Source organism: Cervus elaphus, chromosome 11 (assembly GCF_910594005.1).
Source record: "Cervus elaphus chromosome 11, mCerEla1.1, whole genome shotgun sequence".
NCBI lineage: Eukaryota > Metazoa > Chordata > Mammalia > Artiodactyla > Cervidae > Cervus > Cervus elaphus.
This window is the reverse complement of record NC_057825.1, coordinates 96,544,128-96,571,418: the sequence shown is the minus strand read 5'-3', so window position 1 is coordinate 96,571,418 and position 27,291 is coordinate 96,544,128. Positions and strand designations below refer to the sequence as shown.

The 27,291-nt window shown below is 45.7% G+C and overlaps 1 protein-coding gene across 4 annotated transcripts in view; it reads right to left on the bottom strand.

The window, feature by feature from the left end:
• TBC1D8 (TBC1 domain family member 8) overlaps positions 1 to 27,291 on the bottom strand; it is a 143,569-nt gene that overhangs the window by 44,170 nt on the left and 72,108 nt on the right. For 3 of the 4 annotated variants that reach the window (XM_043918570.1, XM_043918571.1, XM_043918572.1), the window contains 3 exons: positions 19,425 to 19,543; positions 13,238 to 13,466; positions 7,209 to 7,449 (listed from right to left, as the gene is read on the bottom strand). In XM_043918570.1, coding sequence (XP_043774505.1) covers positions 7,209 to 7,449; positions 13,238 to 13,466; positions 19,425 to 19,543 — 589 coding nt within the window. The remainder of the gene's footprint in view (positions 1 to 7,208; positions 7,450 to 13,237; positions 13,467 to 19,424; positions 19,544 to 27,291) is intronic. The other variant, XM_043918573.1, reaches the window with a different exon arrangement.

Genomic DNA, 27,291 nt, shown 5'->3' with positions numbered 1-27,291 from the left:
CTTCTGGGCATATATTGGTGAATGGCAATGGTAACTCAAAAAGATAAACATACCCGAGTGTTCACTGCAGCACTGTTTACAAGAGCCAGGACATGGAAGCAACCTCAATGACCATCCACAGTTGAACAGATAAAGAAGATGTGGTATGTATAATATATACAGCAGAATATTACTCATACATAAAAAAAGAATGAACTAATGCCATTTGCAGCAATAGGGATGGACAGAGAGAGAGAATCATATTAAATGAAGTAAGACAGAGAAAGACAAATACCATATCTATCACTTATTTGTAGGATCTAAAAAATTATACAAATGAACTTATTTACAAAATAGACTCACAGGCTTAGAAAACACACTTATGGTTACCAAAGGGGAAAGGCAGGGTAGGGGTAAATTAGAAGTTTAAGATTAACACACACACACTACTATATATAAAACAGGTAATCACAAGAACCGACTGTATATAGCACAAGGAACTCTACTCAATACTCTGATAATCTATATGGAAAAAGAATCTTAAAAAGAATGGATACATGTACATGGGGAGCTGAACCACTCTGCGGGACACCTGAAACGAACACAGCATTGTAAGCCAACTACTGTGTGTGCTCAGTCACTTCCGTCGTGTCCTACTCTCTGTGACCCCGTGGACTGCAGCCCACCAGGTCCTCTGTCCATGGGATTCTCCAGGCAAGAATACTGGAGTGGGTTGCCATGCCCTCCTCCAGGGGATCTTCCCAACCCAGGGATCGAACCCATGTCTCTTGTCTCCTTAACTGGCAGGTCTGTTCTTTACCACTGAGCCACCAAGGAAGTATCTAATGTAAAATCAAAATTAAATTAAAAAAACAAGGTCTAGAGAGAGAACCTTGAAGTGCCAGTGAAAAGCAGAAGCTGGCCAGCCAAGGAGCCTGCACACATTTACTGGCTTCAGGGGCCCCAAGACTCTCTCCTGAGATGAATTGTGTGAGGTCCCCCTAAAATAGTGGGCTATCCTCATCTCACCCCATCCTTTACATCTGCAGAATTGATATTTCCTGGTGAAGTGTCAGGGCCACTCCACCTGTTCCTCATTCCCACCCTCTGGAAAGCCCCCTCCCAGGCCTCGCCCCGCTGGCCCCGTGGCCCCCTGGATCCCGCACCTGCATCGGGAGGGTCAGGCGGTCCTCTGGAGAGCCCTGTCCGCCCTAAGGTGTCTCAGGGACCGGGGGACGGCGCCCCATCCCCTCCTCCCTGCTCCCCGGGGAGGTCCGAGCTCGCTCTGCTCTGTGCCCCGAAGTTCCAGGGGAGCACCCGAGCAGCAATCGTGACTAATGGGTAATCCGACCCTAAGGGCACCTTCAAAGCCAGTGTCTGGGAACGGAAGTAAAGCTACATCAACAAAAGGGGGAGGAGCATTCCAGCCCCACACTGTGCCCTGAGCAAGAAGAGCCTGTTTTCCTCAAGTTCAACCTGGGCTGTCCTGGCAGGATGTCAAGTTGGCTGAGTCATTACCTGTTTACGGCCTCAGGCTGACGTCTCCAGGACAGAGAGCTGCGAGTGAGACCCTGCCAGGAGCTGGCGGGAACGACGTGCCTTTCACTTTTGGAGGAAGTCCCTCAAGCGCAGTGACCGGCAAAATACGCCACGGACCAAAACCCTGACGTCCACCTCGGGGCCCCAGACACCCGAGGGCCAGGCAAAGCCACCAGTGGCCATCGCTGGGGTCCTTTGTGCCCATTCTCTCCTCTCCTTTCTACAGGTTTCCAGAACTTGGGGGTGGGGCCGACAGTCTGGTAGAATTCACCTGTTTCTGCAAGATTCTCAACACAGATGAGTTTTGTTCCAACATGGATGATGTTTCCCAAAGGGTCCTAAGTGCTACAGACCTTCCATTTTCCTTTCCTTTGCTCATTTCTACCCCAGATTAAAAATGCCACCCCTGGAAGTACAGTCATGATAGAACATCAGGAACTGTGTGAAGAATCGCCCACGATCCCAAGCCCGTGGACAGACCAGAGCACTTCAGCTGTGAGCTGGCCTCCCCATCTGTGTGCAAACGTGGTGAAAGATGTCAAAGCTCTCCTTGGTGGTTTCTATGAGTGCTTTTCTTTCTGTTCACATTTATTTATTTGGCTGCACCCGGTCCTGGCTGCATCACGTGGGATCTTCAGTCTTCATTGCAGCATGCAGGATCTTTGGTTGAGGCATAGGACTCTTAGTTGCGGTATGTGGGATCTAGTTCCCTGATCAGGGATCTAACCCAGGCCCCCGGCACTGGCAACACAGTCTTAGCCACTGGACCACCAGGGAAATCCCTCCTTGAGCTCTTGAACAATGCATACAACAGGGATGGCTTTCTTCATTTTTAACAGATCTTTGTAAGCTGGACTAAAAACACCTAGGTATCAAATGATATAGAGACAGCTAAAGAAATATGGGAGAGAGACGACCCTCTGTACTGGGTTGTCTTCTGGGCCCTGAGATGGAGCGGGACTCAGTGATGGTAAGCCTGGGACCAGAAGTACACAGAGGAGCTAGAGGCTGGGAGTCAGAAGACCAAAGGGTCCCCTTTCATAAGAGCGGTGAGCGGCATCCACACTCCACAAAGAACTCTCAGATTATCGGAAATGACACAACAACGAGTGAAACTCAGTGGGATTTTACCCAAAACTCCACTTTTGTTTTCAAAAGTGATCAATTTACAATATACACATGGCAGGAAGGGTCTCTGAATCCTTTCTGAACTCATGAAAACTCTTAGACACTGCCTGTCATTCAGACACCACTAATTAAAAAGACACACATTCCCCTAAATGCCCTAAATGTTCAGAGAAGACAGAAGACATTGTAGTCTGCCAGGCTCCTCTGTCCATGGAATTCTCCAGGCCAGAATACTGGAATGGATAGCCATTTCCTTCTCCAGGGGATCTTCCTGACCCAGGGATCAAACCTGCATCTCCTGCATTGGCAGGCAAAATCTTTACCACTGAGGCATCAGGGAAGCCCTTAAGGAATGTTAAGCAATGTTAAAAATAGATGAATGTTTTTAAAAAAAGTTTTAATGAGGAGTGGCTCCTAAAAAAATTAAACCAGAATTACAATATGATCCAATAATTCTACTGGTGGGCATGTGTCCAAAAGAACTGAAAGCAGAGTCTTGAAGAGGTATTTGCACACCCATATTCACAGCAACATTATTCAGAACAGCCAAAGGGAGAAGGAACTCGGTATCCAGAGAGTAAGCAAAACGCAGTATATATGTACAATGGAGTGTTGTTATTCAGTCTTAAAAAGGAAGGAGATTCTGACCGTCTACAGGGTGGATGAACCTTGAGGACATTACGCAAAGTAAAGTAGGACAGTCACACACACACACACCCCGCAAGCAAACTCTTTAGGATTTCACTAGAGGAGGCAGATCACAGACATAGAAAGTAGAAGGGGGGGTGCCAGGGACTTGGCGATGGGTGGGGAGTCAGTGTTGAATGCGGACAGAGTTCGATTTTGAAAGCTGAGATCTCTAAAGATGCATGGCGGTGATGATTACACGGCAACATGAATGTACTTAATGCCACCGAACCATAGGCTTAAAAGTGATCAAGATGATCACTAATGATTAGGAAAACGCAAATCAAAACCACAATGAGACATCACCAGGCACAGGTCAGAAGAGTTGTCACCAAATCGAACACTAGCAATAAATGTTGGTGAGGATGTGAAAAAAAAAGGGAAACCTTTACACTGTTGGTGGGAATGGAAATTGGTGCAGACACTATGGGGAAGAGTTTGGAGGCTCCTCAGAAAACTAAAAGACCATATGACCGAGTAATTCCACTAAGATCACGGCATCTGGTCCCATCACTTCATGGCAAATAGATGGGGGAAAAATAGAAAAGTGACAGACTTTATTTTCTTGGGCTCCAAAATCATTGCGGGTGATGACTACAGCCATGAAATTAAGACATTTGCTTCTTGGAAGAAAAGTTATGATAAACCTAGACAGCATACTAAAAAGCAGAGACAGCACTTTGCCAGCAAAGGTCAAAGCTGTGGTTTTTCCGGTAGTCATGTATGGGTGTGAGAGCTGGATCATAAAGAAGGCTGAGCGTCAAAGAACTGATGCTTTTGAGCTGTGGTGCCAGAGAAGACCCTTGAGAGTCCTTTGTACAGCAAGGAGATCAAACCGGTCGATCCTAAAGGAAATGAACCTTGAATATTCATCAGAAGGACTGAAGCTGAAGTTGCAGTGCTGTAGCCACTGATGTGAAGAGCCAACTCACTGGAAAAGACCCCGATACTGGAGAAAATTGAAGGCAGGAGGAGAAGAGGATGACAGAGGATGAGATGCTTGGATGGCATCACTGACTCAATGGACATGAATTTGAGCAAACTCCGGGAGATGGTGAGGGACAGGGAAGCCTGGCATGGGGTCATAAAGAGTGGGAAATGAACTAGAGACTGAACAACAATTCCACTCCTGGGTATGTATCCCCCGAAAAACAGAAGCAGTAATTTGAAAAGATACATGCACTCCAATGTTCACAGCAGTGCTATTTACAATTTCCAAGATGTGGACACAACCTAGGTATCCATCAGCAGATGAACAGATAAAGATGTGGTATGTATATACAACGGAATATTATTCAAACATCTAAAAAGAGTGACATTTTGTCATTTAGCAACATGGATGGGATGGACTTGGAGAGCATTATGCCAAGTGAAGTAAGTCAGAGAAAGGCAAATACCATATGATACCATTTATATATAGAATCTCAAATACAACAAACTAGTGAATAAAACAAAAAAAGCAGACTCATAGAGAACAAACTAGTGGTTACTAGTGGAGAGAGAAGAGAGGGAGAGACAATACAGGAGTGAGGGATTTAAAAAACGATTATTGTGGGATAATATAAAATCATATTGGGGACGTCTCTGGTTTCCAGTAGTTAAGACTCCATGCTTCCCTGCCTAGATATCCATCAACAGATCAATGTATAAGGAAGTTGTGGTACATGTATACAATGGAATATTGCCCAGCCATAAAAAGGGACACATCTGAATCAGTTCTCGCGAGGGAGATGAACCCAGAGCTTGTTATACAGAGTGGAGTAAGTTAGAAAGAGAAAAACAAATATCATGTATTAACACATATATATGGCATCCAGAAAACAGGTACTGATGGACCTATCTTCAGGGCAGGAATAGAGACGCAGACACAGAGAACAGGTTTGTAAGCACATGGGGAGAGGGGAGGGTGGGATGAAGTGAGAGAGTAGCATTGAAATATATGCACGATGGGGGAGCGGGGATCAGGATGGGGAACACATGTAATTCCACGGCTATTCATGTCAATGTATGGCAAAAACCACTACAACATTGTAAAGTCATTAGCCTCCCACTAATAAAAATAAATGAAAAAAAAAAGGAAAAGAAACATACATGTGACCATGTGTAAAGTAGGTAGCTGGTGGGAAGCTGCTGAACGGCACCGGGAGCTCAACCAGTGCTGCGTGACGGCCAAGAGGGGCAGGAGGGAGGCTAGAAGGGAGGGGACATACATATACTTACGGCTGATTCACATGTTGGATGGCGGAAACCAACACAACATTGTAAAGCAATTATCTTCCAATTAAAAATAAAGAAATTTTTTTAAAGACTCCAGGCTTCCAATGCAGGGGGCGTGGGTTTGATCCCTGGTCGGGGAGCTAAGATCCTTAGAGTGTGGCCAAAACATAAAAAATAAAATTAAAAAATCATGTATGTGACGCTTTTAAAAACTGTAAAGCACTGCAGAATTTAAAGACTTTCATTCACTTTCAAAAAAGTTTCAAAAAATAAAAATGGTTAAGATGACAAAATTTGTATTACGTGTCAAGAACTAAAACGGTGTGTGTGTTCAGTCATGTCTGACTCTTTGTGACTCCATGGACTGTAGCCCGCCAGGCTCCTCAGTCCATGGAATTCTTCAGGCAAGAATATTAGAGTGGGTTGCCATTTTCTCCTCCAGGGGATCTTCCCGACCCACGGATCAAACTTGCATCTCTTGGGTTTTCTGCATTACTACCAGCAACCAGCTTGGAAGCTATGTTATGTGTATTTTACTGAAATAAAAAAAATTTTTTTTAATGACAAGTAGCATTCAGAAAGCAGTGGTGATTCTGTAACCACATCAGAAACATCCAGCCAGGGCAGCACTTTCTGGGAGACTTGCTTTTCAAAGGATTACAAACATGAACTCTTACAAAGGCATCAGCTCTACCCAGTTAGAACCATGAAGGCTTGAAATCAGAGTCAAGCTCAAATACCACAGTTTGAATCTGGATAATAAAGTCAAACTTCTTTAAAGTGACAACTAATTCAAGCAACTACCTCAGAAGTCCTCACGTCCAGTATCAACAGGGAGCCAACGAATAACAAAATGTCAATCACACTCTTAGTAGGGAAGCTTTCTTTTCACACTGTTCATGGGTTCTCACAGCAAGAATACCGGAGTGGTTTGCCATGCCCTCCACTGGAGGACCACGCTTTGTCAGAACTCTCCACAGTGACCTGTCCGTCTTGGGTGGCCCCACGCATCAAGGCTCCACGGCCTCACTGAGTTATGCAAGTGCCTCCACCACGACAAGATTGTGATCCATGAAGGGGATCAGCCTTCTTATGACAAATTGGTACCAAAAACATCCAGCGGTTCTGAAATTGTCTTCTATAAAGTAATGTAATAGGAAAAACAAAACAAAACATTTTTTAATGTGTACTAATAAAGTCCCAGGCTGAAGAGAATTCTATCATGAGGTTACCCATATTGCATTTCCTGGAATTTTTTTTTTTTTTTTTTGCTGTGCCACACGGCTTGCAGGACCTTAGTTCCCCAATCAGAGCTCAAACCCAGGATCACAACAGTGAAAGCTAGGAGTCTTAGCTATGGTATCACCAGGGAATTTCCTGGAAGTATTTTTTTATGAAAATCAGTTTTGAAATAATACCTGAAAAGAAGGAGAAACTGGATCCAGGCATCAAAGCCTACTGCATAAAGGAAATGAAAAACCATCACTGCCAATTATTACCTCTCCGTCCGGATTAACCACATGGGAAAAACGTGGATTATGTCAGGAGGGAAATTTCAGTCTAACGCAGTGAAGCTAGCAGAGCACATGTCCAGGGAGGTGGTGCGTGGGCCGTAAGCCCCTAAGGGGCGAGGGGCACCCTGGGACGCAGGCTCCTACCTCTTGGTGATCTGGCTGGGCTCCTGCAGACCCGGGTCCAGGTCGAAGCCCTCATTGTCCAGCAGCCTCCGGAGCGTCACGTCGGCCAGCTGCTCCATGATCTTGAACACCTCGTCCAGGTTCAGGAACATGGAGAAGTCCCGCTCCTTGTTCTGGGTGGTGATGCGGATGGTGTCCGTCAGAAAGACGTTGGATGTCCGCTCCAACCTCTGGACATCCACCCAAGGGACGACAAGTTTAACTAGAAGAGAAAAAGAGCAAACACAGATTTTACCCTCAAATGTAACCCTAATTTGAATGCATCGGTGCAAAGCTTTTCCTGCAGCGGAAATGCAAATACTTTTTAAGCCAGAGCAGGAAAGAGGAAGCGCAGAACTGCTTGGCAGCTGCTTTGTTAGAACCCAATTCATGTTCTAATCATTTTCTTCAAGATTTACGACAAGCTGCTGGCTACGGCACATGTACAGGGAACATCGTTCTGACATACAAGTTAATAACAGGGAAACTTTCCCCCAAATGGTTAAACTGAAATATTTGCAAAATATGCAGACGTTCTTGATCCACATAAATTCTGGTTTCAATAGCTGCATTCATGACATAAGCTATGAAAAAAATGGGAGGGCAAAAGAGGATTTGTGATCTGATCTGGAGCAACCGGCCCAACATTTAGACTGTGTCAAGTGACAGGTGTCCAAATCTTGGAAAACAGAGTACAAGTTCTTTCCATGGGACTCTTTTTAACGTAATACAGCACTAACAGTACCGTGTACAAGCGTCCTGTTCTCAGAAATGTTTCCAGTGCCATGGCTGTTAGGCTTAGTGACTGATGTGGAACAAATGGGGAGGGACATACAGAACAACTTAAAATGATCAATGCTATCAAATATTAGGAACCATTTCTTTTTTCCAAGTTTCATTGACTTAACAAAAGCAGGTTTAGTGATGATGACTGGTAACTGTTGGAAAATAATTCATTTTCTTTTTCAAATTAAAAAAGGGGACAATGAACTGTTTTCATTTCTCTCATTTCTCTCCATTTCTCTTGCAATAAATGGCCAAAGAAGCTGAAGTTGATCAGTTCGATGAAGACCTAGAAAACCTCCTAGAACTAACATCAGAAAAAGATGTTCTATTCATCACTGGGGATTGGAATGCAAAAGTCAAGAGATATTGGGAGTAACAGGCAAGTTACAAGCCTTGGAGAACAAAATTAAGCGGGGCAAAGGCTAACTGAATTCTGCTAAGAGAACGCATTGGTCATAGCAAACATCCTTTTTCAACAACACAAGAGACGACTTTATACATGGACGTCTCCAATGTCCAATACCGAAATCAAATTGATTATACTCTTTGTAGCCAAAGATGGGGAAGCTGTACACAGTCAGCAAAAATGAGACCTGGAGCTGACTGTGGCTCAGATCATCAGTGTATCATAGCAAAATTCAGTCTTAAGCTAAAGAAAGTGGGGAAAATCATTAGGCCAGCCAGGTAGATCTTAAATCAAATCTCCTATGAATATGCAGTGGAGGTAACGAATAGATTCAAGAGATCAGAACTTGTAAACAGTGTTTCTGAAGAACCATGGATTGAGCTCCATTAGTGTACAAGAGGCAGTGAACAAAACCATCCCAAAGAAAAAGAAAAGCAAGAAGGCAAAGCGGTTATCTGAGGAGGCCTTACCAATAGCTAAAGAAAGAAGAGTAGCGAAAAGCAAGGGAGAAAGGGAAAGGTATACCCAACTAAACGCAGATTTCAGAAGAAAAGCAGGGAGCAACAGAAGACAAGCCTTCTTCAATGAACAGTGCATAAAACTAGAAGAAAACCACAGAAGGGGAAAGACCAGAGCCCTCCTCAGGAAAACTGGAGATATCAAGGGAACATTTTGCCCAAAGATGGGCACAAAAAAGGAAATAAATGGTAGAGACCTAGTAGATGCTGAAGAGTTCAAGAAAAGATGGAAAGAATACACAGAAGAGCTGTAGAAAAAAGATCCAGATGAACCAGATGACGAAGATGGTGTGGCCAGCCACCCAGAGCAAGACATTCCAGAAAGCGAAGTCAAGTGGGCCTTAGGAAGCAATGCTATTACTGAAGCTAGAGGATGTGACAGAATTCCAGTAGAACTATCCAAAACCCCAAAGGATGATGCCATCAAGGTGCTGCATTCAATATGTCAGCATATCGGGAAGACCCAGCAGCAGCCACAGGACTGGAAAAGGTCAATCCTCATTCAAATTCCAAAGAAGGGTAGTACTAAAGAATGTGCTAACCATTGGACAACTGCACTTATCTCCCATGCTAGTAAGGTCATGCTTGAAATCTTGCATGCTAGGCTTCAGCATTATGTGAACCAAGATCTTCCAGATGTTCAAGCTGAATTTAGAAAAGGAAGAGGAAACAGAGATCAAATTGCCAACATTCAATGGATCATAGAGAAAGCTAGGGAATTCCAAAAACCATCTACCTCTGTTTCATTGACTACGCCAAAGCCTTTGACTGTGTGGATCACAATAAACTCTGGAAAGCTCTTAAAGAGATGGGAATACCAGACCATCTTACCTGTCTCCTGAGAAACCTGTATGCAGGTCAACAAGCAACAGTTAGAAGCCTGCATGGAACAACTGATTGGTTCAAGATTGAGAAAGGAGTAAGACAGGGCTATCTGCTGTCACCCTGTTTGTTTAACCTACACGCTGAGCACATCATGAGAAATGCCGGGCTGGCTGAGTTACAAGACAGAATCAAGATAGGCGGGAGGAACATCAACAACCTCAGATATGAAGATGACACCACTCTACTGGCAGAAAGTGAAGAGGAACTAAAGAGCCTCTTGATGAGGGTGAAGGAGGAGAGTGAAAGAGCCTGCTTAAAATTAAGTATTAAAAAACTAGCATCCAGCCCCATCACTTCATGGCAAATAGAGAAGGAAAGGCAGAAGTAATGACAGATTTCCTCTTCTTGGACTCTAAAATCACTGCAGATGGTGACTGCAGCCATGAAATCAGAAGACACTTGCTTCTTGGCAGGATAGCTATGACAAACCTAGACAGTGTGTTGAAAAGCAGAGACATTACTCTGCCGACAAAGGTCCGTACAGTCAAGGTTATGGGCTTCCCAGTCATCACATTTGGTTGTGAGAGCTGGACCGTAAAGAAGGCAGAGCACCAAAAAATTGATGCCTTTAAACTGAGGTGCTGGAGAAGACTCCTGAGAGTCCCTTGGACAGCAAGGAGATCCAACCAGTCAATCTCAAGATCAAACCAGCCAAACTGCTGGAAGGACTGATGCTGAAGTTGAAACTCCAGTATTTTGGTCATCCAATGCAAACAGCCAAGCTGTTCATTGGAAAAGCTTTTTCACTGGAAAAATCCCTCATGCTGGGAAAGACTGAAGACAGGAGAAGAGGGCATCAGAGGATGAGATGGCTGGATGGCATCACCGATGCAATGGACATGAACTCTGGCAAACTTTGGGAGATGGTGAGGGACAGACAGGCCTGGTGTGCTGCAGTCCGTGTGGTCCCAAAGAGTCAGACACACCTGGGCAACAGAACTACAACAACAATCTTGCAATACTGTTTCCAGTGCTTTGATCATTTAAAAGGCCACACTTCTACATCAGGGCTGAGAATAAGCTTCTTAAGACCCTTACATTTGCTTTTATATAGTCTTTTTTCACGCACACACACTTCATCTACACTTGCAGCTTTCTCTCATTAAGCAACCACCTTGGGAAGAGCCCTGCACTTAAGAAGCTCATTCAAGTAGGAAAAAAACAGACCACTGACTTGACAGGACCCAAAACAGAGACACGAGTGCAGGACAAGTTACAAGGGGAGCAGCGAAGGCTTCCGAGAGATGAGAAAATCTGAACTGAATTTTGAAGGATGAACAAGAGTTCCCAAACAGGCCTAAGAATGGGGAAGGCAAGGAGAGACAGGGTGTTAGTTTTGAGAAGCATCTCAGAAACCAGAAAACCCAGAATGGCAAGGGTTAGGTGGGAGCCGATTCCAAGGGTGGGGAAGGCTGTGCACACAGGGGCGTGTACTGGGTGTCAGAGCCCAGGGCCAGGGGTGACCACGTGCAGGACGCTGGCCACAGCAGAGTACAAAAGCCCTGCCCACTGGCTCCACGTGAAATAAAAACAAACGCAGGAAGGAAAAACATATACATATATATAAATATAAACACAGCATATACACCACCCTGAGGGGGCACTTGAGACAACACTTGTTCCGGACGAAGTTTCAATGGTCATGACTTTGAACATTTCAATATACCACTGACCCTGTGGCTTCCCTTTCTTAGCTCAGAATCCTGTTGCCCAGGACAATGACTGTGGGTAGAAAAATGTGCGAGAAGTGAACTCTTGCCTGGATCTCAGGGGGTCCAGGGTGAGGAACCCCCTTCTGCAAACACCTGCTATGCTCACACCTCGGAATTCTTTAAGTGGCTCCCTGGGTTCAGAAGTACAGCTTGTCCTATTCCTTCAGAACTCCTGGGCCCTCAGTTACAACACCGTTTTCAAAGTAGCAAAAACTCTTCAGAAGGTGCATGAAGGGAGCTACAAAGAAAGGTTCCTGAAGGCAGGAGAAGAAATGAATTCTCATAGAATCAAACCTCTGTGGATTGCAGCTGACATATACATATTACTATGTATAAAATAGATAACTAATAAGGACTTACTGTATAGCACAGGGGAACTCAGTTCTCTGAAATGGCCTATACAGGAGAGGATCTAAAAAGGAGTGGGTAGGGACTTCCCTGGTGGTCCAGCGGCTAAGGATCTGTGCTCCCAATGCGGGGGGCCGGCAGTTCAATCCCTGGTCAGGGAACTAGATCCCATGTGCCACAACTAAAATATCTCAGAGCAGCCAAATAAATAAACTTTTAAAAAATAGAAAAGAGTGGATATATGTACATGTATTTCAGAAATTTCCCCAGACAACCTTAGATATGCAGATGATACCATCCTAATAGCAGAAAATGAAGAGGAACTAAACATCCTCTTGAGGAAGGTGAAAGAGGAGAGTGAAAACGTTGCCTTAAAACTCAACATTCGAAAAACTAAGATCATGGCATCTGGTCCCATCACTTCATGGCAAATAAATGGGGGGAAAATGGAAACAGTGGCAGATTTTTTTTTTCTTGGGCTCCGAAATCACTGCAGATGTTAACTGCAGCCATGAAATTAAAAGACACTTGCTCCTTGGAAGAGAAGCTATGACAAATCTAGACAGTGTATTAAAAAGCAGAGACATCACTTCGTTGACAAAGGTCCATATAGTCAAAGCTGTGGTTTTTCCAATAGTCATGTATGGATGTGAGAGCTGGACCATAAAGAAGGCTGAGAGCCTAAGAATTGATGCTTTCTAATTGTGGTGCTGGAGAAGACTCTTGGGAGTCCCTTCAACAGCAAGGAGATCAAACCAGTCAATCCTAAAGAAAATCAACCCTGATTTCTTGGGAGCACTGATGCTAAAGCTCCAATACTTTGGCCACCTGATGAGAAGAGCTGACTCACTGGAAAAGACCCTGATGGTGGGAAAGATTGAAGGCAGGAGGAGAAGTGGGTGAAAGAGGATGAGATGGTTGGATGGCATCATCTACACAATAGACATGAGTTTGAGCAAACTCTGGGAGATAGTGAAGGACAGGGAAGCCTGGTGTGCTGCAGCCCATGGGGTCACAAAGAGTTGGACACAACGTATCAACTAAACAACAAAGTGTATATGTATAACTGATTCACTTTGCTGTAGAATAAAAACTAACACAACATTGTAAATTAACTATGCTCCAATAAAAATTTAGAAAATCAAATCAAACCTCCTTAGTGGTACTCATATATATAATACAATATGATTGTCTGCACAGGGCATTTGGAAATTAACCACATGCCACCTGTTACGTCTTGACCACTTATTTAAATCTTGCTGTCTAACTCTTCACGCAATGACTGGTCCCGGGACCAGTGCTGAGCATCCCAAGAGCCAGCTCCACCCGGGAGGGACCCGCTCATGCCTGACTTACGCTCCTTGCCCAAGAAGAAGGAATAGAAGCACAGGTGGTTGATGCTCAGGTACAGCCAGCCTTGGCGGGGCACGCGGCCCTTCCAGCAGCAGCACGAGTAATACGTGATCAGCTTCTCGGCCTCCGGGAAGTTGAACCTGGCCTCGAACTTCACCAAGGCCTCACGGAACTTCTCGGGCTCCTCCTCCTGCTCGGCCAGCCTGCTGCTTGTCTCCTCGGCAATCAGAGCCTGGCACACAAAGAAGGGTCCCCAGGTCAGGAAAAGGGCCAGGACCGTTGAGCCTGGGCAGCCGGGGAGCCAGCCCCACTCAGACAGACCCTCAGGATGGATAAGGATCCGGTCCACCCTCCAGAAACATGCCCGGAGGGGAGGAAGCAAGCTGGGGGGATCCTCAGACCAGTCTCTCTCTCGGCCGCTTACCAGCCGAGCTTTTGAGTGAGTTTCTGACTTCTAAGCCCCAGTTCTCAAATGGGTTACTACCTTATAATCCTCCCTGCTCCTCCCTCCAGAGATAGGAGGTCAAATGATGGTCTCAGGAGGTTATGCATCAACTCTGAAGCATCATCCACGCCAGAGTTTAAAAGTTAGTCCTTTTACACAAAAGAACATCTCTATGAAACAGAGTCATGGACACAGAGAACAGACCTGTGGTTACCAAGGGGAATGGGGGGAGGGATGGATTGGGAATTTGGGATTAGCAGATGCAAACTATTATATATACGATGGACAAACAACAAGGTCCTACTGCACAGCACAGGGAATTGTTTCAACATCCTGTGTTCAAGCATAATTGAAAAGGGTATTTTTTTTAAAAAAAGAATGTGTATATATAACTGAAACACTTTGTAGTATAGCAGAAATTAATACATTATAAATCTACTATGCATGTGTGCTAAGTCACTTCAGTCGTGTTTGACTCTGCGACCCCATGGACTGTAGCCTGCCAGGCTCCTCTGTCCATGGGATTCTCCACGCAAGAATACTGCAGTGGGCTGCCATGCCCTCCTCCAGGGGATCTTCCCGACCCAGGGATTGAACCTGAGTGTCTGTCTCCTGCATCGGCAGGTAGGTTCTTTACCACTAAGTGCTACCTGGGAAGCCCTAAATCAACTATATTTCAATCAAAATAAAGAAATAAAAGTTGGTCTTTTAAAAAAAACTCATAGTATCTTCCTCAATGAGTTAAAAAAATTTGGGTGTAAAGTTGACAACTGCCTGCCTAAGTGACACTAGATGCATTCACTGCCAGCGTAATCCCTCGAGTCCTCTAAGGCCAGAGAGCGATGGGATGGCCGGGGCTCCTGAGGCTGTCCACACCTCCAAAGCAAGGGGAAGGAGAATCTGAATGTACAGTTGTTTCGCTGATGCCAAACGACAGTGAGGATCCTCTCTAAATCTGGGGTGAGTGGGGAGAAGGGCCTAGAACGTAAGCTTGTAGCCTGATCCTAATGAGGACAAAGCACTGACATTATAAGAATCCTGATTCCCACTCTTGGGACCTCACTGCACAATTTTTTTTCACTTTTCTTCTCCCAGAGTTTCTTCTGTTTAAGAAATCCCAGGCCTTGGGCTTTAAACATGCTATTCAATTTTGAAAATACACTTGTAATTCTGTATTTCTATTTATTTTTATTAGCATTTCCCTTCCTTTCTGTTCTTGCAGGGGTGTTTCATGAAAAGCTATAAGGCCATTTTTGGGGCGCAGGGGAAGTGGAAGTGTCAGTCTTTCAGTCATGACCGACTCTTTGCAACCCGATGGACTGTGGCCCGCCAGGCTCCTCTGTCCATGGGGCTTCTCCAGGCAAGAATACTGGAGTGGGTTGCCATACCCTCCTCCAGGAGATCTTCCTGACCCAGGGATCAAACCCGAATCTCCTGCATATGTCTCCTGCATTGCAGGTGGATTTTTACCTTCTGAGCCACCAGGGGATTGCTACCCAAATCTACACTGTGCGAGCAATTTTAGAAAATATCCTGCACATTATCATTAAAATAAAAATGTAAGTTAAAGTTTCTTAAAAAATAAATCTGAAGGTTGGTAAAAACTTCAAGGGATTTTCATTTCTCTCACGATGTTTTTCTTTCTTTTCCAAATTTTATTTCACAAGACATTATAGAAGTTATAACTAAGAGTGGTATTTTATGTTTTAAAGATCCTTTTGATAAGGGTCATTTTTAAAGTCTTCACTGAATTTGTTACAATATTGCTTCAGTTTTATGTGTTTTTTTTTTTTTTTTTTGGCGGAGAGGCACATGGGATCTTAGCCCCCCAGCTAGGTAGCAAAGTATACCCACTGCCTTAGAAGGTACGATCTTAACCACTGGACCACCAGGGAAGTTGCCAGAGGTATTTTTTCAAAGTTATCTAATATGTAACAAATGTTGTGCATCATGAGACGCGAAGGGGATTTTTAAGAGGCCTCTATAGCAGGCAGACAGTCACAAGGGCAGCCACACAACTCCTGGCCTCCGTGATGGCCGAGTCAGCTCAACGCAGAGGCTTCCTTGAACGTTCCATAGAGTAAGTCGAATGGTCAAGATACAGGTAGGAAAGCCCCAACTCCCAGATCGTTTCAATCCCCCAGGACAAACAAAGAACCAACACTACATGGTGGCCCCAAAGACACAACCAACCTCTGACCAGCTGGTCCCCTCAGCCCCTGGCACCCACTCCAGGCCAGCAGCCTCCCTAGGACTTAAAAGGCACGTCTGCTGTGAAGTATAAGGGATCAGAGTGTGTGTGTCTGTGTGTGTGTATGCATGTAAGTGTATGTGTGTATGCGCGTGTGTGTCTGGTGTATATGCATGTACATGTGTGTGTGTCTGTATATCTATGTGTGCGTGTGTGTATGCATATATGTGTGTCTGTGTGTGTATATGCATGTACGTGTGTGTGTCTCTGTATATCTATGTGTGCGTTTGTGTATGCATATATGTGTGTCTGTGTGTGTATATGCATGTATGTATGTGTGTGTCTCTGTATATCTATGTGTGCGTGTGTGTATGCATATATGTGTGTGTGTCTCTGTGTGTATATGCATGTACATGTGTGTCTCTTATATCTATGTGTGCGTGTGTGTATGCATATATGTGTGTCTGTGTGTGTATATGCATGTACGTGTGTGTCTATATCTATGTGTGCATGTGTGTGTATGCATATATGTGTGTCTGTGTGTGTATATGCATGTATGTGTGTGTCTGTATATCTATGTGTGTGTGTATGCATATATGTGTGTGTGTCTGTGTGTGTATATGCATGTACGTGTGTGTCTCTGTGTATCTATGTGTGTGTGTGTGCATATATGTGTGTCTGTGTGTGTATATGCATGTACGTGTGTATCTCTGTATATCTATGTGTGCGTGTGTGTATGCATGTATGTGTGTGTGTGTCTGTATATCTGTGTGTGTGTCTGGGTGCATGTATGTGTGTCTGTCTGTGTATCTGTGTGTGTGTCTGTGTATGCATGTGCACTCAGTCGTGTCTGACTCTTTGTGACCCTATGGTCTGTAGCCCACCAGGCTCCTTTGTCCATGGGACTTCCCAGGGAAGAATACTGGAGAGGGTGGCCATTTCCTTCTCCGGGAGATCTTCAAACCCACACCTCCTGCACTGTAGACGGATCCTTTACCACTGAGCCACCTGGGAAGCCCGGAGGGATTGGTATATGCCCCCTCCCCAAATATGCCACTTGGGCTTAAGAATTATTTTGAGCTAAAGACACTTGAGAAACAGCAGATGCCAAAAAAGAAAAAAAGTTCTCTGCTCTTCCCCACTATTTACCTAAAAACAGGATACAAACCTCCATTTGTAAAGGTGTCTCCCCATCCTGTGCCAGAAAGAGGAAGACAGCTCTTGGGCTCTGACTCATCAGAGACAACTCTGGACTCTGACCAGCATGAGGGGCACCAGACAGGAGGAGCCTACACGGCAAACCCAACTGGAGTGGCTGGTCTCGCTCTAGGATCCAGCATTCGCGGCTTGCCACCCTAAAAGCTCACACTCTCTGTTCCTTTGACTCGGCGCTTCTCTGTAAACGTGTTATTCTTCATTATGCTGCTGCCCAAGCCCCGCGTCCTAACCATCCCACTGAGCTATTCACTGTGGAGTGGTTCCCACCTTTGTGTGCACTGCCCAAGCTGATAAACTCTGTTTTTCTCATTAAGCAATCTTCTGTTGGTTTAATTTCCAAGCCCCCAGCACAGAACATAAGAGGTTAGGGCAAAAGTTTTTCCCTCCCCTACTTCTGACTTTCCAAAAGTCACTGCAGCAGAAATGCATTTCCTTCCTCCTGATGAAGAGGAGAAATACCTAAATCAAAGAACCACCAGAACTAAGGTGAGACCAAGAAAAGAAGGTAAACGTGAAAATAACTGTGAAACAGGCATTTCTGTCAGTGCGGCCTGACCTGGGGAACCAGGCTGGACCACCCTGTGGGGGTAACACACGCGCTGAGAAAGACCCACTGGGACCCGCACCCATCTGCTAAGCCCACAGGCCAGAGGTGACCGCAGAGGACACCAGCCAACACTCTCAGTCCTCCTGGTCTTCCACCTGACCCCGAAATTATCCCCAGTCCCCAAAGGAAAACAATGCTCCTCTTGGCCCTTTCGACATTAAGAATGTAGGGCTTCCCTAGTGGTCCAGTGGTTAAAAATCCGCCTGACAGTGCAAGGGACACAGGTTCCACCCCTGGTCCCCAGGAGATCCTACATGCCTCGGAGCGACTAAGTCCATGCACCACACTACGAGCCTGTGCCCTCGTGCCCCGGAGCTACAGGTGCAGAGCCCACCGGCCGCAGCCACTGAAACCTGTGCGCTCCGGGGCCCGTGCTCCAAAACAAGCAGCCCTTGAAACACAATGCAAGAGCAGCCCCTGCTCGCTGCAACCAGAGAAAGGCCGAAAGCACCAACGAAGACCCTGCACAGCCAAAACTAAACAAACAAATCTTTTCCAAAAAATAAAATTAAGAATTTACTCTAAGACCCTTTACTAAAAGCCAAAACACTTAGGATACTTGAAAGGCAAACTTTTTAGAGAGACAAAAAAAAAAAAACATCAATGGTCTGGGATGTTTTACCCTAAGGGATGAAAACTACATGACAGGCTAATGTGTGAAACTGTTTAGTAAGAGAGTTAAAATTAGAATGAGAAACCTTCTCTCCCTGCCTGTGAGGGTTTTCAAAGCACCAGTTACCAAGCCTCTTACTGCAATGAGACCTGTTACATAGGACATAGCTCACAGCAGGGAAGAAAGACCTCCCCGAACAGTCCTCTCCCTTCTCAAAACTTACTTGGTTTTCATTTCATTCAATTAACATGTTTTAAGAATAAATATCCACTTGCAGAAAGAGAAAAGTGCTAGCTGCAACTAAATAAAAGAGGGACAAAAATGTCACAGCTGCAAAGAAGTTGCTAGTAACTCATTTCAGGAGAGAAATAACATTGTTGCTATGCAAAAACATGAATCCTAACATTTTTTCCCCTTGAGATAAACAAGGACCTTCACTTCTGTAAAGGACAAGGAAACCTTAGGCCCAAGAATGAGGGTTTTGTTTTGTTTCCATTGCGGGTGGATCCTGTCAGACTGACTCTTTAAAATTTGACTGATGACAAGTCAAACTCATTTGGTTTTAGTGCATCCCTGGTGGTGCGGTGGTTTAAAAAAAAAAAAAAAGTCTTCCTGCCAGTGAAGGAGACATGGGTTCAATCCCAGAGTCAGGAAGATCCCCTGGAGGAGGAAATGGCAGCCCACTCTGGTCTTCTTGCCTGGGAAATCCCATGACAGAAGAGAGCTATGTGGGCTACAGTCCATGGAGTCGCAAGAGTCAGACACGACTTAGTGACTAAACAACAACAATAATTAAGCCCAGATGTTCAATTGTAGTAGAGACACTGTTAAAGGAAAAGAATATGATCAAAAATGCTGCAGGGTCCTGAGTGTTATGCAGCCATGATAAGAGAGACATGAAACTGGGAGAAACATCGAGGTCAAGGGACTTAGATTCAAGACTTCCCTGGCGGTCCAGTGGCCCAGACTCCACGCTCCCAATGCAAGGGCCCAGGTTCAATCCCTGGTCAAGGAACTAGATCCTGCATGCTGTACCCAAGAGTCCACAGGCTACAACTGAGACCCAGTGAAGTCAAATTTTTAAGAAAGCCGGAGGGTGGGGTGGGTGGAACCTACCTTCACCTTCCCTTTGACAAAACTGGCAATGTCATCTTTATTATCAAAGACAGACAAGGTGTGGAGGAGATTTTGCTCCAGCCAGTCCCAGTGCTGGTTTATTTCCTCTAACGTGGCACCTGGGTAAGAACAGAAAAGGACACAGAGATTAAGAGACAGAACCAATGTCTAGAATACGAACTTGCTTTCCAAATAGGAGTCCTGCATTTATGTGGTTAAAACATTCCGGTTGTTCATGCCACAGTTTGCCAGCTGACACGGAAGGCGCCCTGCACCGGGGCCACGGTCCAGCTGCCACACGGACGGGCCAGCCGACCCGCCGAGCTGTCCTGGGACCTCTCTGCGGGAGTCCTGCCGGCCTGGCTAACGGGTAGAACTCTGACTACCTCCACTCAAGGGACCGAAACGTCTACAGTTACACAGCCATTCCAGAGCAAACAAGCCCCAGGGTGGCCTGATTCCGATGGTCTCACAGAACTCCCCCTGCAAGCACGGGGGTCCCTCAAAAGGGATGAAAATTTGCCTTGAGATGGCTCTGCCCATGGCCCCAGGGCACTCCCTGCCGCTGGGACATTTCCAGGTTCACCCATTTGTCCTCTGTATGTTTTATAACAAAATCCCCCAGAACACACATAAAAAGAGGTTTTATCATACATGTTAAAACAAAACCACAGAAACATCCAGTGGTTATCTAGTAAGTTGATTTCTTTCAAAGGCAAGTAAAAACACAATCAGCCTATTAGTGAAGCATTCCACAACACGGTTATCAAAAAGCTTAGCTGTCTGAGTTGGCGTTAGTTCTCCCAAAGGAGCGCCTAGTCCTCCCCACTGGAGAGTGGACACCTTGGCCCGGGAACTGCGCCAGCCCCTACTGATAAAGTCCAGGACTTGAAGCAAGCTCAGTCCTGGACTAGAAGAGGCACCTGGGACTCTGGCACATCTGCGTGGAAACAGGTGATCCCCCAGCTAGGAGGGCAGGTTTGTTCAAATGGGAAGCAGGAGACACCTTACCCTCAGGGAGATGAAGGCTAGAGGACAAGAGTGCAGAGTAGTCCAGCCAACGTGAGGGGCGTAAGGACCCACAGAGCCATGGGCCACTCACACAGAGATCGGACACGCTCTGTGCTAAGCCGACCTTTCTCTCTATTATTTACGGTCTTCCTCTCCCCAGAGTGTGGACACTCGTGAAGACCTTATAAACACACCCTGCGTAAAACTGCCAGGAAAAAAAGAAACAAGCAAAACTGCCAGAGAGCTCACCCTGGACCTGTGGTTTGGGGTGCCTATGGCGAGTTCTGACATGCACCTTGGGAAGGAGTAAAAAGAAGAACCTAAGAGAATACTTCATAACGAAAAGTGAGGCTTGCAACAGCAGTATTTAGGGACTTCCCTGGTGGCCCAGAGGTTAAGACTCTGTGCTTCAGGGCGGGGGATATGGGTTCAACTCCTGGTTGGGGAACTAAGATCCCACCTGCTACTTGCTGAGCCTCCCCCTGCCCAAAAAAAACACCCAAAACACAAAGGTATTTTTTCCCCTGTATTCTCCAAGTGTTAGGCATGGCATCACCAAAGCAACATCCTCTGGTCATCACTGAGGCAGACTCTCATCCTTCTGCTAAGGACACTAACCACAACACGGGGCCCCACCCTCATGACCTCATCTGAACTGAATCCCCTGCCAAAGGGCCCACCTCCAAATACCATCACACTGGTGGGGGGCGGGCTTGCACATATCTGAACATGGCGGGAGGGGAAAGACGCCATTCACCACCAGTGACCCCATGCAGCTCTCGGGGAGTCCACCTCTCCCCTCTTGCTCGTTCTGGATCACAAACCCAAGAAGCAGCCCACTTGGGGTGAGTGGTCATATCTCCACTTCCTACCCAACCAGGAAGCCCCTGGCCCCACAGTCTCCCTACTCCTCTTATGGGAGGGTGAGACCGTTGTGAAACAACAGCCTCAAGCCACACGTTTCCACCTTCTTGCCTTGTTGCAGCTAAGAAGCAACATGGGCCACCAGCAGCTCTTCAGGAACCACCAGAGAGAATCCGGCCGGGGTCTTACTTGGGCCAGCTCCGCTCAAACTGGCACAGTGTGATCCAGAAATACAGCCTCAGTATGTGCCGGTGCCTCTGCTGGTACTCACAGGACATCGGCTTAAGTTGGATTAAGTGAACTTCCTCGACTAGGTCTTCCAGGACGTCTACTTTATGCAGATACAATGCTACCTCTTCGTATGCACATGCTAAATTGCTTCAGTCGTGTCCATCTCTTTGCAACCCTATGGACTGTAGCCCGACAGGCTCCTCTGTACAACAGACTCTCCAGGCCAGAATACTATAACAGGTTGCCATTTCCTCCTCCAGGGAATCTTCCTGACCCAAGGATCGAACCCCTGTCTCTTTATTTCTCCCGCACTGGCAGGCGGGTTCTTTACCACTAGCAGCAACTGCCAACCTCCAGCTCTTCACATGCAAAAGTTTAAAAACTTGAACCTCCACAGAACAAACAAACAAAAAAGCCCACGTATTTCCAGGCTCTGCAACAGGACTCTCTTGACGCCTCTAAACAATGTCTGCCTGAAGTGAAGACCCACAGTGTCTGCCTGGCTCCTCACATTCAGCGCTGAGGCACATGTCTCATTTACTAGACTGGCTGCACTCCCCCTGTCCGTTCATTGTCTTCAGGTGGCAGCCATGCAGCTATCATTCACCAGGACACCCCCTAAACCCCGTGGGCTGGCAAACAGTGTCTTTGTGGGGAGGGGACCATGCCTAAGTTCATTTGTGATGAACAGTTCAACTGTGGGGACAGCTCATCGCAGGAGAAAGTCTCAGGGCCACTGCAGCCAATAAACTTATGTTCATGGGCTCCCTGGGCGACCAGCTCTCCTCTCTTCTCCAGAACTTTAGGGTTTTCTCTCTCTAGATCTTTTTTTATTTAATTTTTATTTCATATCAGAGTATATCTGATTTATAACACGTGTCAGTTTCAGGTGTACAAGCTAAGTGAATCAGTTATACATATACATATATCTATTCTCTTTCAGGTTATTTTCCCATCTAGGTTGTTACACAGTATTGAGTTCCCTGTGCTATACAGTACATCCTTGTTGCTTATTTATTTTATATATAGTAGCATGCAAATGCTAACCCCAAACTCCTAATTTATACTTCCCTTATAGATCTTTATTTAGCTTTTATTATCCATCATCGTAAAATCAACTGGTCAGAATATTTAAAAAACAAAACAAAAACAACAACAAGCAAAACAGGAAGAGGGATGAGGGGAAGGGACAGTCAGGAAGTTTGGGATGGACATGCACACACTGTTTATTTCAGATGGGTAACCAACAAGGACCCTCTATACAGCACAGAGAACTCTGCTCAATGTTACCTGGCAGCCTTGGAGGAAGGAGAGCTTGGAGGAGAATGGATGCATGTATTATGGATGGCTGAGGCCCTTTGCTGTCCACTGAAACTGTCACAACATGCCCCAATACCAAATAAAAAGCTCAAAAAACAAAGAAAACAAATGGTAAGGGACACATGGGGAAAAGAGTATCTGTACTGGTCTTCAGTCTTTTGCCATGTTTTCATATACTTCCTAATGTACCCCTCCAACGCCCTCCCCAGAAAAAAAAGAGAAAGAACTCGGAGGACTGAGGAGGAACAGAGAGGGGCCAGGACTGGCTCTGCGGTTTTCTGTTCCGGGCACAGCCTCACTGATGCCAAACGAAGGCTGCGCGAGGAAAGGGGGTCAGCTACATCTCCAAGGTCACAGGTATCCGATGAAAGGCAAACCAGGCTGTGAGCTCACTCTCTGCGAACCTCAAGTACCCTGGGGTCCCTCCAGTAAGAAGCTGCATTTCCATTTTCAAGTAACACTTACATCATCCTCTGGTCCAGCACTTCCTAGGTCTTGACACTAAAAAGGTTACTTTGTGCACGGAGAGCAAACACTCTGCCCGCCACCTCATCTTCCTGAGTCCGTCTTCAGGGATGCCATGAGACAGCTTTTCACTGATCCCATTCCTAAACTCACAGGGCCAACCGTTAGCTGAGAAACCAAGCGTGCCTTCCACCTGCTAACCACAGACAGCGTGGATAAAATTCCAACGGAGCCCCAACACAGTATATCACGTGGAATTGAGACTTGAGGCCACATCATCCCCAAAACAAGACTTCCACCCCTTTAAAAACTTCTTCTGCCTCTCCAGGAGAAGACTTAGGACAACAGAAAACCAATCTGGGGCAAAACTAAGCTCACACCTTGAGACAGAAAGCACACCGGAATGTAAGATCTATCACCGAGCGGAGGTCAGGGGAGGTGGCGGTGAAGTCCGTCAGCCTGTCCTAACCTGACTCGGCTGTGCGTCTCTCCAGCAAAAATAAACACCATGCTGGAACTTTCCCACCCAACTGTCTTCCATTTCCTACAAGAGGTGCCAAATGGCAGAGAAATTTTCCGAACTCTTAATTTCCTCTGCAGGGAAGTCTTATGATGAGAGTCAAAAATACCGTAAACCACTGCAAGCCGACTGCACACCCGAGACCTCAAAGGGCCAAAAAGGAAAGTCGCTTAACGTGTATCACACGGCAAAGCCTGGACCACATGTGGCACGCACGCTTTTCAGCTTATGAAGTAGCCCATCAGAAAACAGCTGTTTTTATAAACATGCCAAGTTTTTGTTTGTTTTTACTTTTTTGGACTTCCAAGGAAGTCCCCACACCACTTTATAAGGGCAACAACGGACTTAGAACATATTTGTTACAATTATGCACAAACACATAAATATATTGCTGTCTGTGGGTCAAGGTCAAAGAAAAGTTTGAAAGCCACCCCATTACAGACATAATAGTGGTGAAAAAGAGAGAGAGGAGAAAATAAGAAATGTGGGCTTTCCTGGTGGCTCAGTGGTAAAGAATCAGCCTGCCAATGCAGGAGATGTGGGTTCCATCCCTGGGTCAGGATGATTCCCTGGAGAAGAAAGTGGCAACCCACTCCAGTACTCTTGTCTGGGAAATCCCAAAGACAGAGAAGCCCGGAGAACTGCACTCCAGGGGTTCCCAAAAGAGTCGGACACAACTTAGCAACTAAACAACAACAACAAAAGGTTAAATTAGGTCTACCTCTTAATTAGACAGGACTGGGGTCCACCTAAGAAGAGGAAGAAACACTTGGGATGCACCTACTGAGCTCCCACAAGGAGTGGCGGATGGTACCTTGTGGATGGTAGATGATAGATCCTTGTGGTCCCCAATCTTTTCAGCACCAAAAACCGATTTTGTGGAAGACATTTTTTCCATAGACCTGTGGGATGGGGGGTGGGGAGATGGCTTGGGGATGATTCTCGTAAGCAACAAACAACCTAGGTCCCTCATACGTGTCGTTCACAGTAGGGTTTGCATTCTGATCTGACAAGAGGCAGAGTTAAGGCAGTAATGCGATCGATGGCCAGCGGCTGTAAATATAGATGAAGCTTTGCTTGCTTACCCGACACTCACCTCCTGCTCTGCAGCCTGGTTCTGACAGGCCATGGATGGATGCCAGGCCACAGCCCAGAGGGTGGGGACCCCTGGTTTAAGCCATCCAGGCTGTGACACTTTGTTAAGGTAGCCCGAGCAGGCTAATGGTTTCCCTGGTGGCTCACTGGTAAAGAATCCGTTTGCAATACAGGAGCCTCAGGAGACTCGAGTTGGAACCCTGGGTTGGGAAGATCCCCTGGAGAAGGGCATGGCAACCCACTCCAGTATTCTTGCCTGGAATATCCCATGGACAGAGGAGCCTGGTGGGCTGCAGTCCACGGGGTCACAGAGTCAGACACACTGAAGCAAGCTGGCACACATACGGTTTCTAAAACCCAAAGGTGTAAGAACACTGTGGATGGCAACGGAAGTTCAATTAACAAAAGCATACTCTGTTTCATCAAGGCCCCTAATTTTACAGAAAAAGCCTCTTTTCTAAGAAAATTCAAGTTCAGTGGATCTTAAACATTACCTACACAAGAAGTCAAAAATCAGATCTGTAAATGCCTATGGCAACCCACTCCAGTATTCTTGCCTGCAGAGTCCCATGGACAGAGGAGCCTGGTGGACTACAGTCCATGGAATTGCAAAGAGTCGGACATAACTGAGTGACTTAGCATAGCACCGCACATGCAAAACTATAGTCAAAAACTCTGGTTTTTCCAGTAGTCATGTAGGGATGGAAGAATTGGACCATAAAGAAGGCTGAGCACCTAAGAATTGATGCTTTCAAACTGTGGTGTTGGAGAAGACTCTTGAGAGTCCTTTGGACAGCAAGGGGATCAAACCAGTCAATCCTAAAGGAAATCAGTGCTGAATAATCATTGGAAGGACTGATGCTAAAGCTAAAGCTACTTTGGCCACCTGATGCAAAGAGCCAACTCACTGGGAAAGACCCTGATAAGTAGGAAAGATTGAGAGCAGGAGGAGAAGTGGGTGACAGAGGATGAGATGGTTGGATGGCATCATCTACACAATGGACATGAGATTGAGCAAACTCCAAGAGACAGTGAAGGACAGGGAAGCCTTGTGTGCTGCAGTCCATGGGGTTGCAAAGAGTTGAAGACAACTATGCGACTGAACAACAAATGCAAAACTAAAATACAGTGTCAGAAACATCAATTATGACCACAAAACAAATCACATCAATGGGTTTATAAATAACCAACTTGATGGTCTAAGAAAGAACAGCCATAGCTGCAGACACAGGACATTTTCTGAAGGCCTAGCATGAGTCAGGCACTTTGTTAGGTATCCTGTACACCTAACCTTGTTTATCTTCATAAAAAAAGGATCATAAGAAAGGTATTGCTATTTCCATCTTCTAGGTGAGAAATCTAAAGTGCAGACAAGAGCAACCTGGAAGCCTGTTCTTCCAGCTCTTTCTGTGACAGACAGAGGAGATGGGAGCCTGGGGCTCAAGCTGAGTCACTTTGAAATTCACACACTGTATTTATTCTCTTAGGTTTTCCCCAGAGGTGTTTTCAGGAAATCAAACAAGCATTTCATTGTCTATACTTAACAGCCTCTGCAGGAACACAGTCATAAATAACTCGACCCCAGCTTCAGTTTTATAAAAAGTAACTGTTTCTCTCTGCAGAGTAAATCTCCAACTGAGTTAACTATCTTCTTCAGCTCCCGGATCCTAATTTACAATGACATGGGCACTGCAATGTACATCCTTCAGATTTGTTCTTTTGCAATAGTTGAGGCTCAAGGAGGAGGGGATATATGTATACACAGAGCTGGTTCATAGCAGAAACTAACACAAGCTTGTAAAGCAATGATATTCCAATAAAAAAATTTTTTTTAATAATTAACATTTCTCTCCTATCCAAACACTAAGAGTCTTCTCTCTAAATGCCTGGACTAAACGCCACACAGACCCCAAAAGGACTAGCTGAACGTGTAACAGTCCACAAGTCCATCCTCTATGGAGACAGTGCATGAAGAGAAAGTAGCACTGACGTGTGCACACTGCCAGTGTGAAACAGACGGCCAGCGGGAAGCGTCTGTGACACGGGGGGCCAGCCGGGAGCCCTGCGATGGCCTGCAGGGGTGGGGGGGGGGAGGCTCAAGAGGGAAGGGACAGACGTATAATTATGGCTGATTTGCGTTGCTGTAAGCAAAAACCAGCACAAGACTGTAAAGCAATTTCCACCAGGTAAAAATAAATGTAAAAAAATTAAAAAGTGTAACAGTCAACGCAGTGTCATTCCCAAACTCCACTTGACACTCATCCTACACAGAGAAACTCAGAGGCAAAGAATCTACTAAAAATCACAAATGACAGTGGGGAGGTTTGGACCAAAGCCTTAGCTTTCAGAAATCTCACATTC